This window comes from Antedon mediterranea, chromosome 4 (genome assembly GCF_964355755.1).
Source record: "Antedon mediterranea chromosome 4, ecAntMedi1.1, whole genome shotgun sequence".
NCBI classification, from domain to species: domain Eukaryota; kingdom Metazoa; phylum Echinodermata; class Crinoidea; order Comatulida; family Antedonidae; genus Antedon; species Antedon mediterranea.
The window spans coordinates 27,739,475-27,754,008 of record NC_092673.1 but is presented as its reverse complement, the minus strand read 5'-3'; the positions used below and the strand labels follow the sequence as shown (position 1 = coordinate 27,754,008).

At 35.0% G+C, this 14,534-nt stretch overlaps 2 protein-coding genes across 3 annotated transcripts in view; one reads left to right on the top strand and one right to left on the bottom strand.

Annotated features, from left to right (window-relative positions):
- Positions 1-14,534, bottom strand: part of LOC140047115 (serine/threonine-protein phosphatase 2A activator-like) — a 37,457-nt gene that overhangs the window by 15,082 nt on the left and 7,841 nt on the right. The gene's annotated exons all lie outside the window — the stretch shown is intronic.
- Positions 922-2,199, top strand: LOC140047114 (uncharacterized). The gene has a single exon (XM_072091943.1). The coding sequence runs from the start codon at positions 1,104-1,106 to the stop codon at positions 1,878-1,880; it is 777 nt and encodes a 258-aa protein (XP_071948044.1). The 5' UTR covers positions 922-1,103; the 3' UTR covers positions 1,881-2,199.

Sequence of the window (14,534 nt, the reverse complement as noted above, 5' to 3'; positions counted from 1 at the left end):
ATATAAATATCCATATTGTAAGTATATTTAACATTTCGTAGTATTTGGTTACCGTATTCACTTTATTCCTGGCAGAAAAACTCAACTATAGCATACAATAATTAAACCAGCCAAATAGATATTCTTGGGACTAAGGAAATATCTAAGATCGCAATTTCATAATTCATCGAAATGGATCGCGAAAAAAATTCAGCGAACTAATGACGAAATACATAAAATACGATCATCTGATTGAATGAATCATACAAAAACTGTCTGTTTGGCGAGATTAATGGACAATAGAACATAACAAAATTATTGTAATTTCCTACAAATTTATAAAAATAAAGGGTGATCTACATGACCCCGAACTACTTAGTCATGGTCATTCGGAGGTCAAGTACAAGAGTATTAACCTTAGGTCAGTTCTCGCCATTATGATAAAACATCACCCCATGTAGAACTTTACATTTCTATGATTATTAAAATGAAAATAAACGGATATATATCAATATAATCTGTAAATGTAAATATAATGATGTATTATTTCATAACTGAATAGGCTGTTGACAATGCCGATGACTGATCGGGTCAAGTTTTGACTTGCACAATGGAAAAACCTGATGTATAATAAACAGATCTTGCGTAAATACATTCTCCTTATATGGAAAGCCATTATGATTTGACCTCTGTATCGCCTGCTGTCAGTGCTAAAAATAATGGAGCATTCCTAACTACGAGATCAGTACTACAATGTTTTGGCTGATGACGTCACCATAACAAAGAAGAACCTTGTATGACGAACTGCGTTGTGATTGGCTGACGATGAACAACGGGTGGAGAACCGCATCCGGAACAATGAGGTCATTACAGTAAACGAACGGTGATTGGCCAATCGATCAATTATTTGACGTCATTGACCACCATATACTAATTTCCTTGTCAAACAACGGTTATTCATCACGCCGTGTCGACAGTAGTAACAACGTTTTTATATCGTTGTTGATTACTATATTTATATTGAATACTTTAGAAGGTTACATAAAGGATTTATTGGTCGACACCTGCCTTGCTTTTTATTGACACACTTTTGTAATTTCCTTGAGCAGACGATAACAGGAATAATGGCGTTAGAAGCACAAAGATTGATCAGTGTATCACTCAAAAAAATTGCCGGTTCTCGACACCAGAAAGGAGGAATATGCCTACGAAAGAATCTACTTGTAGCCGGTGTATTAAATTCGGCAAGGACAATATATTACGAGGATATGTGCAATAAAATGTCTAGAGCAACGTCTTATATGGAAACGACAATAGAGACCAAACGGGAGACCAAAGGTGCTGAAGAAGAGAACTTTGATAATCATGAAGAAAATGCTATAGTGGAAGCGTCACAAACAACGCGTGACCTGACGCCAACGGCGGGAAACAATAGCTTGGACGCTGAGTCACGACCGACAACCGGTACAGACAAGGAATTTGAAATGGTTGTTATACAGCCTGAATTAAGAGGCGAAGTAAAAGAGGAATGTACCACAGACAACAACAGACCAGCACTTCTTGATATTTCGAACAATGTTGTCAAAACATCCACCTTGGAAAATAATACAAATTGCAATTCTTGTAGTCGGAAACGAAGGTGTTCATCGGGAGATAGTCAAACGGACAGTAGTACATCAAATACAAAGAAAGCACGAGTCGATTGTTCTGTCCAATCAACAAAGAACGATATGTCCGAAAACCAACAATCTATTACAAGTTTGGTGAACATTTTTAAAGCAGGATTCTCAGGACTTTCTACGGAAGAATCGTCAGAAAATAATGGTGCTAAAATTTCAACATATGTTTCTGGGATTTCATCAGCATTCCAGGCGATCCAACGGCCGATCGCCGCATTTTGAACTTCCCTTTAAAACATGTCACGTGTCTGTATTTCCGTTACGAACTATTTTCTCAATGAACTATAATTTATTATGTATATTGCCATGGAGTTATTATTATTACATGGTTTTACTGGGGGAATCCCTTAAATAATTATGTATTAACTTAATTATACATGGACTTATTTAATCAGGCATTTTCAAATGTTAATCTTTTGTCGTCATTTCCGTACTGTTTATTATATTTTTGTTTCCTATTTCCGTGTTTTTGTCTTTTGACAAAATGTACAATGTGTACTTGAAATGAATAAAGATGGCGATTAACAGCCATTGCTGCAAATACTTGGAATATGTTTATTATTTATCTTGTGGATTGTAAAATATATGGGGTTTGAAAGCGAGACAAACCATGTGACTCTCTTCCCTTGACTGACTACTACAGTACTAGATTGACGACCATTTAATAAAAAAAATTCGTATAGATAGGCCTATGGGTATATCATCATAGGCCTACATTTCAAAGTGGTCGAGACTTAATGGCATATCGGACGTTCATCACGCGATCACAATCGTAGACAAATATTACATCATACATATTTTAAAATGTATTACATATCCTCTTGTAACAATTTAAAGCTATCAAACTTTGTGAGTAAAAAATGTTATGTGCATATATATGGTGATGTTCATATCACTACCATATTTGGGTACATCATGACAGTGTTGACCTACTTTACAATCGTCTTTATTCTGTTATCCCATAAATACACCAAGGATACCATAATACACCATGGGTCTCATAACATCTTCAACAACATTTGTACGGTAATGTACAAAATACATGATAACCCGGTGAACGTAAGATAAACCACAAATATTATACAGATAAAACAATTAGGCCCTAATCATAATGTACGACAGTATTTGTTAAACATACACATTTTATTAAATGTTAATGATTAACATTTGTTATCTACAAATCTAGTAATTCAGCGAATACTCCCATAAAGCAATTGTTGTATAGAATTTACGCCTACGTGCCCATCAATTAACACGACGTGTAGGTGGAAGCCACGGTTCTGACGTCGATAACAAATTCAGTATACCAAGCCAAACATATATCCTTTTTGCTTCGGCAGCCATAACGATAAATAACATTACCACGGCATAAATAGGCCTACGTAATTTCATCGAGAACCACAAAATAGAATGACCGACTGGATCATGATTTTAAAACGAAACAATTTTAACTACTACTGTTTACTACAGTATATAATAAATAATGAGTCATATGTCGCAGATGACTCATGATGTATACAAACACTATACTACAAACTACTACTACTCCAAATACACTATGTTTAAATAATATTTTAATTTGGATCGTTTGAAGGAATTCTTTACTAAATTTGTCGTGTACTCGGGGTATCTCCCTTTAAATCTCAGTACAGAGAGCGTGTTCTGATTTTCCCTCGCTTTCTTGGCAGACATTCCCGGAAGCCCGGAACGTGTTTTACGTCAAGGACACCAGATTTCTCCAATTATTTCTGGTCACATCACCTTTCGCAATCGATTAGTTCTTGGGTCGCATCTCGCGACTTGGCATCGATATAATATTGTCACGGATGTAATGTCGACATCCTTCCTACAAACAATCCCAAAAATACAGGATAGGGGAAGGGAGCCAATGACTTATAATACATTTTACAAAGTAAGCCTGAACCCTATACTGTACAAACACTCGCTTGTTGAACAATGCCATTGTCCCAATGGACAATACCATGTCATGGCTCAGCAAGTTGTATCGACCACACCCTGGTATAGGTATAGTTTTACGTTACTGACGCAACGGATTAAATTTAAAGATATAATTATTCCCTCCTTATCTTCGAAAAATGGTTTTATATTAAATATATAATTCTTTTTGTATATTATATTATATATGCACTGATATTGGTATTGTTTTACGTTTCTCACGCAACGGATTAAATTTAAAGATGTATTCCCTCTTTATCTTCGAAAAATGTTTTTTTTTTAAATATACAATTCTATTTGTATATTATATGCACTGATGAAGGGCTAGTGTTGCCCGAAAACTCTGATAACTTTTCTGGCTGTTTTACTTTGATTTACTTGATTTAGCTTCTCGCATTTTTTTTATTTGTATCTCCATTGAGATCCAGCCACTGATACCCACATCATTGTCATTTTTTCAGTGCTTATTTTATTTGTATCTCCATTGAGATCCAGCCACTGATACCCACATCATTGTCATTTTTTCAGTGCTTATTTTATTTGTATCTCCATTGAGATCCAGCCACTGATACCCACATCATTGTCATTTTTTCAGTTATTTGCCTTTGGATTTATATTTATATAATTGTATATACAATTCTTTGTTAAACCAGTGTCATTACCAGATGAAGATTTGTTGACAACGTACGTATCTAATTACTGGTTTAACGTAAATAATTGTATAAAGATATGTTCCTCCTAATTCTGTAAGGTCATTTTAATGTCATTTAGAAAAACAATAGATCAAATTTACCCGACAAAACCTGACCTTTAAAGTTTGATTTTTAAATTTTATTACAACACGCAAACATTCTGGGTGTGTATCAAGAATATATTATGCGTTAAGAGATGACTCCTATATAGTTCACCACACCCTACGTACAACAATGATGCCACGCATAGGCACGCTATCAACGTCACACTCATAACCTTATGCATTGTATTGATGATGATGCGCGCATGCGTTCTAAAAGAGATGACTCTCATAGTAATAGTTCACCCCCACCTTACGTACAACAATGATGCGCATAATAGGCTATATATAGCTATAGCTTCAACGTTAAACATCACCTTTGATATGCATTGTATTGATGATGCTGCGTGCGTTCTAAAAGAGACGACTCCCATAATAATAGTTTAATAAGCATCACTTCAGACTAGCTTCAACTTTACACATAAAAGCAGCAGGGTGTGTATCTCATGAATATTTTATGATTGATGATGATGCGTGCGTTCTTAAAAGAGATGACTCCTATAATACAAGTACACCACACCCACAAGTAGGCCTACAATTCAAACAAATGATACATATTAATCAACACAGGCTATAGCTTAACAGACTATTAATGAAGAGAAGTACTCAGATAGGTTCGCCTCCCCGTTAAATGACTAATATTTCCATGTTGTGTGATTCATAAATATGTATTTTGTTTACTTGTAGTAGGCCTAACAGAATACAAAGTAACAAGCAAGTCAGTACACGTGTCAGTGCCTTTTGTCGGCGGGGTGTATTTGACAAGGTCCTTGGGGGATGCTGTAAAAGAGAATAATCATGACTCAATATCTAATAGGAAGGAAGATAGAACATCCTATAAAATTGAAATCATTTCAGATCAAGATAGGAAGAAAGGTTTGACCATTGCTCTACCGGGGATGAGTAACGCTCCCTGCTATATGACCTGTCCTGGGCCTACTACGACATTGTGGTACGTGGGAACCATATGCGCACCGTCCAAGTGGCGGATCTAAGATTTTAAAGAGGGGGAGGGAGGCCTTAAAAAGGGTGAAATGATTTGGTGAATTTAATTTGTTGCATTAATATAATTTGTCGAATTCAGTAGTCTATGGCCACCTTACCATCACGATTCCCACCAATAAACACTGGACTTAACACGTATTTTTCGTCAATGTAAGAAAAAATACAAACATTTCACAGTATTTTCACAGCCTTAAGATTTGTTAACTGTACACCGATACGTCGTCCTTGCAACCTCATATTGCATAATCCCTGACCTTATCCTACGAAACGTACACACGCGCACTCAAGGTTAGGGCGTTACGATTTAAATTTTATTGAATTGAATTAAAGTATTAAAGGCGTTATAGTATTATACTAAAATAGATTGATATTTGTCTTTAAAACAAAAATAAGCCTTACATTTAGAACATTGACGATTTCCGGATGTGCACGTACGTATAGGAAGAAGGTAATCCGCTAAATTTAGCGATTTTTTTTTCCATTAAAATAACTTAATAATAGGTTGAATTATATTATATCATCATACAACGCAATACATGGCGGTTTAAAGGAGATCACGATATACCGTTGCCAAGAGTAGCCTACATAAACGTGTCCAAATTACGTCACTAGTTAATTAATTACGATTAGCCTTTTGCGGGCGTCGATTGTCCACGCTTCCTCCTCCTCCAATCACGCGTCAGTATTTTCAAATACAGCATGAGGCGCACAACGACCAACGGAACTTCTGAATCACGGAGATAACATCTATGGAAGATGAGTTATCATTATTCATATCAAAATGTTTCGATATTGTCAAATCTAATCTCAAATACATGTCATAAGTACGAGTGCCTTTAACTTCAATAAAGTAGGCCTAATCACAAGTGAATAATAATATACGCCTATGATTAAAAAATGATTTATGATCAACGTACCCTATCTAATGAATGTTTTTTAAACCGAATACGTATTTTAAAAATGTTTGAACATCTCAAAACATTTTGTAGACTTTGGCACGAGGGACTTGTTATTCAGTGTCAATTAAAAACCATAACGGAAATTGTCTATACATAATTCCACGGTTGTAGAGTACAGCTAACATACTTGATGCTAATGTACAGGTTGACGTGTCGTGCTTAAGTGTGGTTCCCACTACAGACGCAACGCACAAGGACGTACGCGTAAAGCAAGCGAGTTGACCAATGACAAGCGAATAATCCATCGCTTGTAATTGGTCAAATCACTAAAGCTTGGTTCCCACTAGAACGTAACGCAAGGACGTAAACGCAACGCAAGCGTTTTAACCAATGACAAGCGAAGTTATAGACAGTTAGCAATCACAAGCGAATAAGCCATCGCTTGTGATTGGTCAATTCACTTGCGTTTGCGTTGCGTTACGTCCTTGCGTTGCGTCGGTAGTGGGAACCACGCTTTATGTTGCGTCACGTCCTTGCGTTGCGTCGCTAGTGAGGAAAAAACAAGCTTAAACGCGTGCACGGAACACAGCGTGAGTCATCGAATGACGTGTACAAAATCTTGTCATAAACCTGAGACAAACATAAACGTAGGCCTACATAAACAAACCTTATTTGAAAATATCTATGATCATAAGAGTTCAATAATATATCTTAGGCTTATGTTGTAATAAACTAGTCCTATAACATGAATTATGGAATGGAGATATTGATATCCATAACATAATGGTACTAATAATTACATGAGGTCATTGTATTGTTTATTAATATTATCCACGGTCAAAAGACAATTAAATTGATACACCCAGAATGCACTTTAAATGTGCTTGTTGATGCGGACAAATTGAGCGACGAAACAATAGACGCCAAGCTTATGCTAAAATCAATACTTCCAGGGAACACGTCGGATAATTCGTTACAATGTTATTAAGGACGCCTAAACACGCGTACATTACGTAATTTCGGTGTCATCTGACTCTGATAAGGTGGAGGTCGTACTTTTAGGTCCATGGTATACTAACGCAAACTCATCTCCGAGTATGGAATGCGACGAAAGTAAGGACCCGAATACTAACTATCTCCCAGAGATTTAATGGTCCTTTTGTATTATTATTGTATTGTTTTATTGTGTAATTATGTATGTTAGTTAAAAAGTTTTGTATCTGTATTGCTGTACCGTATATGTACATTTGAATACTAAATAAAGAATAAATGAATGAAATAGCATAGGTTTTAGACACATGGCCGAGTTGTTTCTATTGCCACGTTTGAAAGGGATTACTATATAAATTAACAATATCTATTTGCTTCTAAAATTTACAGATTTCATCACTCTCCTCCCCAAATGACGTCATACCAAATGCTTAGTTAGGTCATATCTCCCCAACGCGCATACGAGTCACAATTAAGCCTACTGTATTTAGCCTATATTTAAATATTTATGTAGGCTACCGTACTTCAGAATGAAGACTGTTCTTGTTACATGGCGCGATTCTTAAAAGGAAGTGGTTTAAGTTCAAACAAATAAATAGTTATCAATTTGCTCAAGTCTCTACCTGTGTGTAGGAAAAGCCTTCGTTTCCATGGAAACGTTTTAGATCACAGGTAATTATCGAGAGGAAGACGTTTCAATGATGTCACGTGATATGTTAATGAATAACTTGAAGTCTATTTGACGCCGGAATATTGAATGGGAATTCATGTCTTGAGAGAATATTTAATTATCGTTTAAATATTAGTGCACACAAATATATAATTCACACAGTCGTTCGTAATTATGACTTAGTAGCCTAAATATTATTATAAATAAGTGTAGAGTCCAATAGATTATTACACAATGAAATTTACCGTTGGCAAGCATTATCTGTCTCTAATAAGTTTTATTTAAACACGTTTTTTTTGGTGGGGGGGGGGGGGGAGGGGGTCCAGAATTGTGATAAATATGAAATGCTTTACATCAGCAATCCAGGTTGACATTTCTAAATACAGTTACGGTACGCATTACATTATGACGTAACAAACACTTTAGGCCTACAGACGGTATTAGTAATTTAGAAATCGATTGGCTTCCCATATTTTGTTAAGCATTGTAAACTAACTAAATGATGACCTCCAACGCTGGAAAATTCCGTCACAGGGCGATTGGTTTGTGTAATCGTTTAACTTCAAAACCACACATTGTTTGTGTGAGCGCACGTGGGGTGATAGAACAATGTTGCATCATTATACGAGAAGCCATTTTTATACAATTGACTATACATGTAATTTCTATTTTGGTCGATAACAACATTTCATAAAGTACACAACATGAGCACTGTACTCGCCTTGCCAAGATAAGAACTTGTAACAGTCCTTTGATCTTATGCCTGGCTGCGACAAATACCAGCAGTACTAAATGTACAGTAGTACCTATTCTTCGCGGCGCGTGGTGTAAAGGGGCGTGAAACTGATTATGTCGCAGCCACAGATAAACTCTTTGATCTCCGGACCTGAGTATCATGTTGTTAGATTGCTTACTACGAGGTGATATACCTCCATGTTAAGACCTTGTGACGTCAACACCCGTAAATACCTAACCATCAACCGTCTTCAATAAAAAATGACATTGGATTGATTTTTGCACAAAGAACAACCATTGTAAAATGGTAACATTCAAGCATAACGACGTCACAAATAACTATTAAAAAGTGTGACAAAAATAACCCAGAGATACACACTATTCATGGAGGTATTATACCTCCATGCACGATTGTTAGCCATACATGCATTAGTCAGCAAAATGGAATTTGACGACACAGAAATAGCTGTGGTGTATAAAACAATGTCTGGAAAAAGGCGCAAAACAAACTCATCTAACCGGCCACGTCCGTAAACCCGGCCTGCTTAATCGTTGTTCTAGGACGACGTGTAAAGGCGCATTTACACAGACAAGCGGTAACGGTAAGCGGAAAACCGCGTGGCTTGTCCCACGTAGCATGTGTATCTAGCGTTACGTGTAAATGGTCATTAAAATAAATAACAGATTCTATATTTTTATTACCATTACCGTTCGTCTGTGTAAAATTGGTCTTAACACAAGGATGTAAGTTGACCAACACAAGGCGATGTTATTTCGATTGGTCAATCAACTCACTTCGGGACTTTGTGCCGGCGTCCTTGCGTTACGTCAGATGGGAATCAAGCTTAGGACGTCCGATATAATTTCCGTAATAAGTAATAAGGCAGGTTGATGTATTGTACAGAGACCAACACATCATAACAAAATCATAAAAAAATGTATAAAAACAACAAGCGCGTTACGATCAGTGAAACATTCGGAACATCCGGGTGTTTACTTAACCAGATCTGTCCTACATTCTGACGTCATTGTGTTACGCGGTATGGTCTCTACTTGATCCCTCCTCCCTAACTTTCCATTGACCACTAGGCCTACCTGTCGACCTTAACCTAATCTAATCCCTTCATCCGTTTAATAAACGACACATGATCTTATCATATCAATCAATCCGCTTTTCTATGAAAAGTATATGAATATTATTATGATTTTCCGATAAATTTAACCCATCCATTAGTCAGTTTGTTGTATATTGACGTCACAGGACTCTTCGCTTGAGTAGAAACAGTATCATTCAATCATTATGGTAATAACCAATGTAACAATTTGGATATGAGGCAACATTTTGAAAAAAATCACCAAAGTGCTTAGAATAGCTTCAAATCCATTTTGAGACGTTTTAGACCATGTTGTACATTTCGATGAAACTTGGTCACACAAAAACATCAAAATGCTTAGAATAGCTTAAAATCACATTTGAAACCGTTTAGACCATTTTGTGCATTTCGATGATACTTGGTAATACAAAAACATCAAAGTGATTCTTTCAAAACGGTTCTGTTCCGGCCTGTATAAGGCCTATGGATTAGGGGTTTTATCTTTTTTTTCCCTCAATTTAAACGTGGAAAAGATTAACATAAAGTCTGCGCCACCCCCAACTTAGTAATAACATAGGTAGAGTTATGTTATTAAACGGACACAAAACATAGCCATGACTTTGAACTAAGCATTGTTTGCGGATAATAACGTCGCAAGATAAAGAATCGTCTTTGTTTGCTTTGTGTACGTTTTGCTTTGTTTGATCGTCTTCACGCCAAGTTTTCATCCTCCGTGCTCGCATCTCAAATCAATTCATTAATTGATACTGTACTCTGCTTTGTCCTCGGAAATGTGTAATTTAACTTTGAAAATACGAAAAAAAAACATTTTGTTGGAGAATCGTAAAACAATTAACGAAATAATCATCACTTAAACTGTTATCTCTCTTTGTTCGGTTCTTATGGAACGCTAAAGGGCAGTTTTGATCAGCGTTGGGTCGTGCCATTGTAACTGATGATAGTAGGAGCACGAAAGCAACCGAGCACGCGTCGTTTGAATGGGGTCTTCTGGCGGTTTTAAAGTTCTGAAAAAGCCTGGTTCAAAGCAAAAAAAAAACCAAACTTCACCATCAATCTTTGTTATCAAGAGCAAAGATAGCAAGACATTTCTTTCTCTATGTATAAACACGCAGAATCCAACAATTAAACAAAGCTTTTCAATATTTAATTGTCTTTGTCAAGAGAACGAAGTCTTTGGGGAAATTGCACACTCCGTCTCCGAATTGAAAATGTTATATATTTAATGTCGACTTATGTTGTAATAATGATACTATAAAAATAACTAACAAACATCTAAGTTATTTTGAAGGGCTTTAACATCGTGCTGATTATGACGTCATCATCTGTCAATTGTCGACACTGATCGCGTTTATTCGAGTAGGCCTACTGAGAGGAAAAAAAACTAAGTTATCCGATTCAGGATGTCCGAAGTGGCTCGAGTAAATTGTTTTACCTAAAGCTCTAGCTGCACTATTAAACTGTATGCGACAACATGTTATCTGCACTAAATAAGCCAGTGGGTAAATCTTTATGGAATTCATTTAAAAGCAATATGTTATATAACATTGAATGTGAAACATATAACAATAAAGAAACAAGTACAGAAAAATGGGTAGCTTTAAGAAATAAGATTATGATAATATAATTTCTAATTTGATACGATTAACTGAAAAAGAATTACAGTATACGGGTTACTGGTGGTACTGAGGTATTTTTTTTTATTTTTTTTTATCATGTATATAAATATATTGTATAATCCGGGTTGTAAAATGGAAACAAACAAATGAAAATGTGTGAACTATTTTAAAACGGGATAGATGATAATGATGATCCTGTCAAGTGTATAACTAAATATAAGAAAATTAATGAAAAAAGGAGTAATACAGAATTCATATATGTAAAAATGGTACTTATGAACTGTAACGACATTTACAAGTTAAATAATGCGATTTTATGTAATATGAGATAATATGAATGTGAATAAAAGTGGTGTTTGCGCCACAAAAGAGAGAAAAAAAAAACTGTATGCGACAAAAAAAATGTGATGTGTCCATATATGGACATGGTGATGTCATATCACTATCATATTTGGGCATATCACACTTTTTTTGTCAAACTAGTTTGATAGTGTAGAGCTTTACACTAATAAAAATTTATTATGAAATACCTAATTTTAATTAGTACTCCAATAAATATTTTATTGGTTTTATTATAATAGTATTGGTAATATAATTTTATTTAATCAAAATAAATGTTTTTCTCAAAATCATTTTATAATCATTTGGAGCCGTGATATTTGCATCTAACCGGCGATAATATACACCATAAATAGAAAGGCATTAGTGTGCGTACAACTAATTATCATTTAACGTTCAGAGCGCGATCGTCTTGATCCGCCGGAGAAGCGTTGCATTGTTTATAATGAATTCTGTATGAATTTACGGAATTACTCATGTGTGATATTTATTTCCGATGCTACTGTAAAGCCTTGTCTACACTATCAAACTTTAATGTGACAAACAAAATGTGATGTGCCCATATAATACGGACATGATGATGTCATATCACTACCGTATTTAGGCATCACTACCATATTTAGGCACATCACACTTGTTTTTATCAAACTAGTTTGATAGTGTAGACAGGGCGAGAGCGAGTTATTCTTCTCAAAATATACTGATTAATTCGATGTAGGCCTATTTATTATTTGATAGGAATATCGTATATTTTATAGTCAACATTTATCATTCAATAGGCCTACTATTATGATTGCAATATGAATAATAAACAAAAATCCTGTTGATTAGATTTTATCAAAGGAGTATTTACAGTTTATTTATGCTATGATAACACTAAAACTACAAAGAGGAAAATTTTCTTCCATTCCAACAAGAAATGGAAAGGACGGAATGGACGGAGCTGGCAATGGGGAAAACCATAGAGAGGTAGAGATTAATAACAACCCGGACAAATTCTGAAAAATACTATACAGAATTGTGCTGAAAATGAAAATTAATACAGTACACTTTTTTAATAAAAGCAGACTCAATTCAACGAAAGCATTCCGTTTCCAAGAAACAAGTACATTAAAATGCCAAATGGGGATTATCACTTTGATGCATCGCGCTAGAGTATGGGAAGCCAAATCCGCCAAAAAATGATTGAAAAGATTGGATGGTTTGAATATTGCACGATTGATTTATTGGTGGATGGTATGTATTATGTATTTTTGGCGGATTTGGCTTTCCATACTAGAGCTAGTTAGTATCACAATATGGTTCATCATGAAAACACATTGTGCACAGTGATACTTTATAACTGTTATTAGTGTTAGTATGATCTGCTAACCATATACAGTGCAAAAGTTCATGCTAACAAATTGTAATTATAAATTAAGCATTGTGTGATAGCGCGGTAATTAATATAACATTTATAATAACATACGGTACTATAATTTTGATGAAGGTGTGGTGGTGACGAGAATGATGGCACTGAGAAAGATGTCGATGATTCTGACAACTGATGATGCCAATGATTATGATGATGATTATAGAGTTCCAAAGATAAGTCATTAGGTCTTTTGTATTTTATATTGCTTGATCAGTTGTTAAGTTCCATGTTGATCATAAATATAAATATTATGTGTGTATTGTTTTGTTTGTGTTTTTCTGCCAAGAAAACAATTATCAGTGTAATATGTATGAATGACTTAATAAATCGAATCTGAATCTAAAGAATTTGGATTATGATGATGATGATGATGACTACGATGGTAATGATTGGTGATGATTACGAAACGATATGAGGAGAAAGAGATTAATAATTATAACAATACTGTTGATGATAAAGATTATGATCACGATTAATATAATGACAACAACAACGTTACGGATGACAATGATAAACACATAAACGAAGCCAATTATGTATGCAGGAGAGCACAACACAATCGCGTCACGTACTGTGACGTCATCCTCGGGGCATTATAGCACAATTCATCTTTACACAATCATCATTATCATATTCGCTATACTTTAATGTATCATGATTATCACCAACGTAATCATATCATGATAATAACGTTGAATGATGACGATATACTATTCGAAATAATCATATCTTCAATATCACAGTCATCGATTATATATCATTACATAATCATTTAATCAACATAATTAATATCGTATGTTGTTATCATGTTGATATTTATTAGTTATGTATTCATACTATGGACTCAATAACAAAATAGAGAGATTTTTTCACAAATCAGAACAATACAAAAAACATTAATCGATGACGATGTAATTCATCATCATCAGTTTCGTATAATAGATCATCATAATCATATCTTATTATCAATCACTAGAATAGGTGACGTCATCGGCATCATAATCACCACACCATGCCCATCCATCATTAATACCAATAATAAATAACGAACGATAATAATAAATAACGAATAATTAACAAATGCAACAAAAATGCAACTTTCAGGTGACCACGTTAAATAAATCTGAATTCCCACCGTTTCTATGGTAACAATAAACATATGTTTAGTGTATATAACAACCGATAGATAGCCATTCATCTCGTCGTCGCTCTTTTTCATTCATAAACTTAAAACTAATCATTATTGATCTGCGTGTCTCCATTGCCATGCCAACTAGCTTGCCAAGAACAGTCGGCAAATAATAAATGAATAATAAATGTCAAACCGCGAGTATGTTTCAAAGC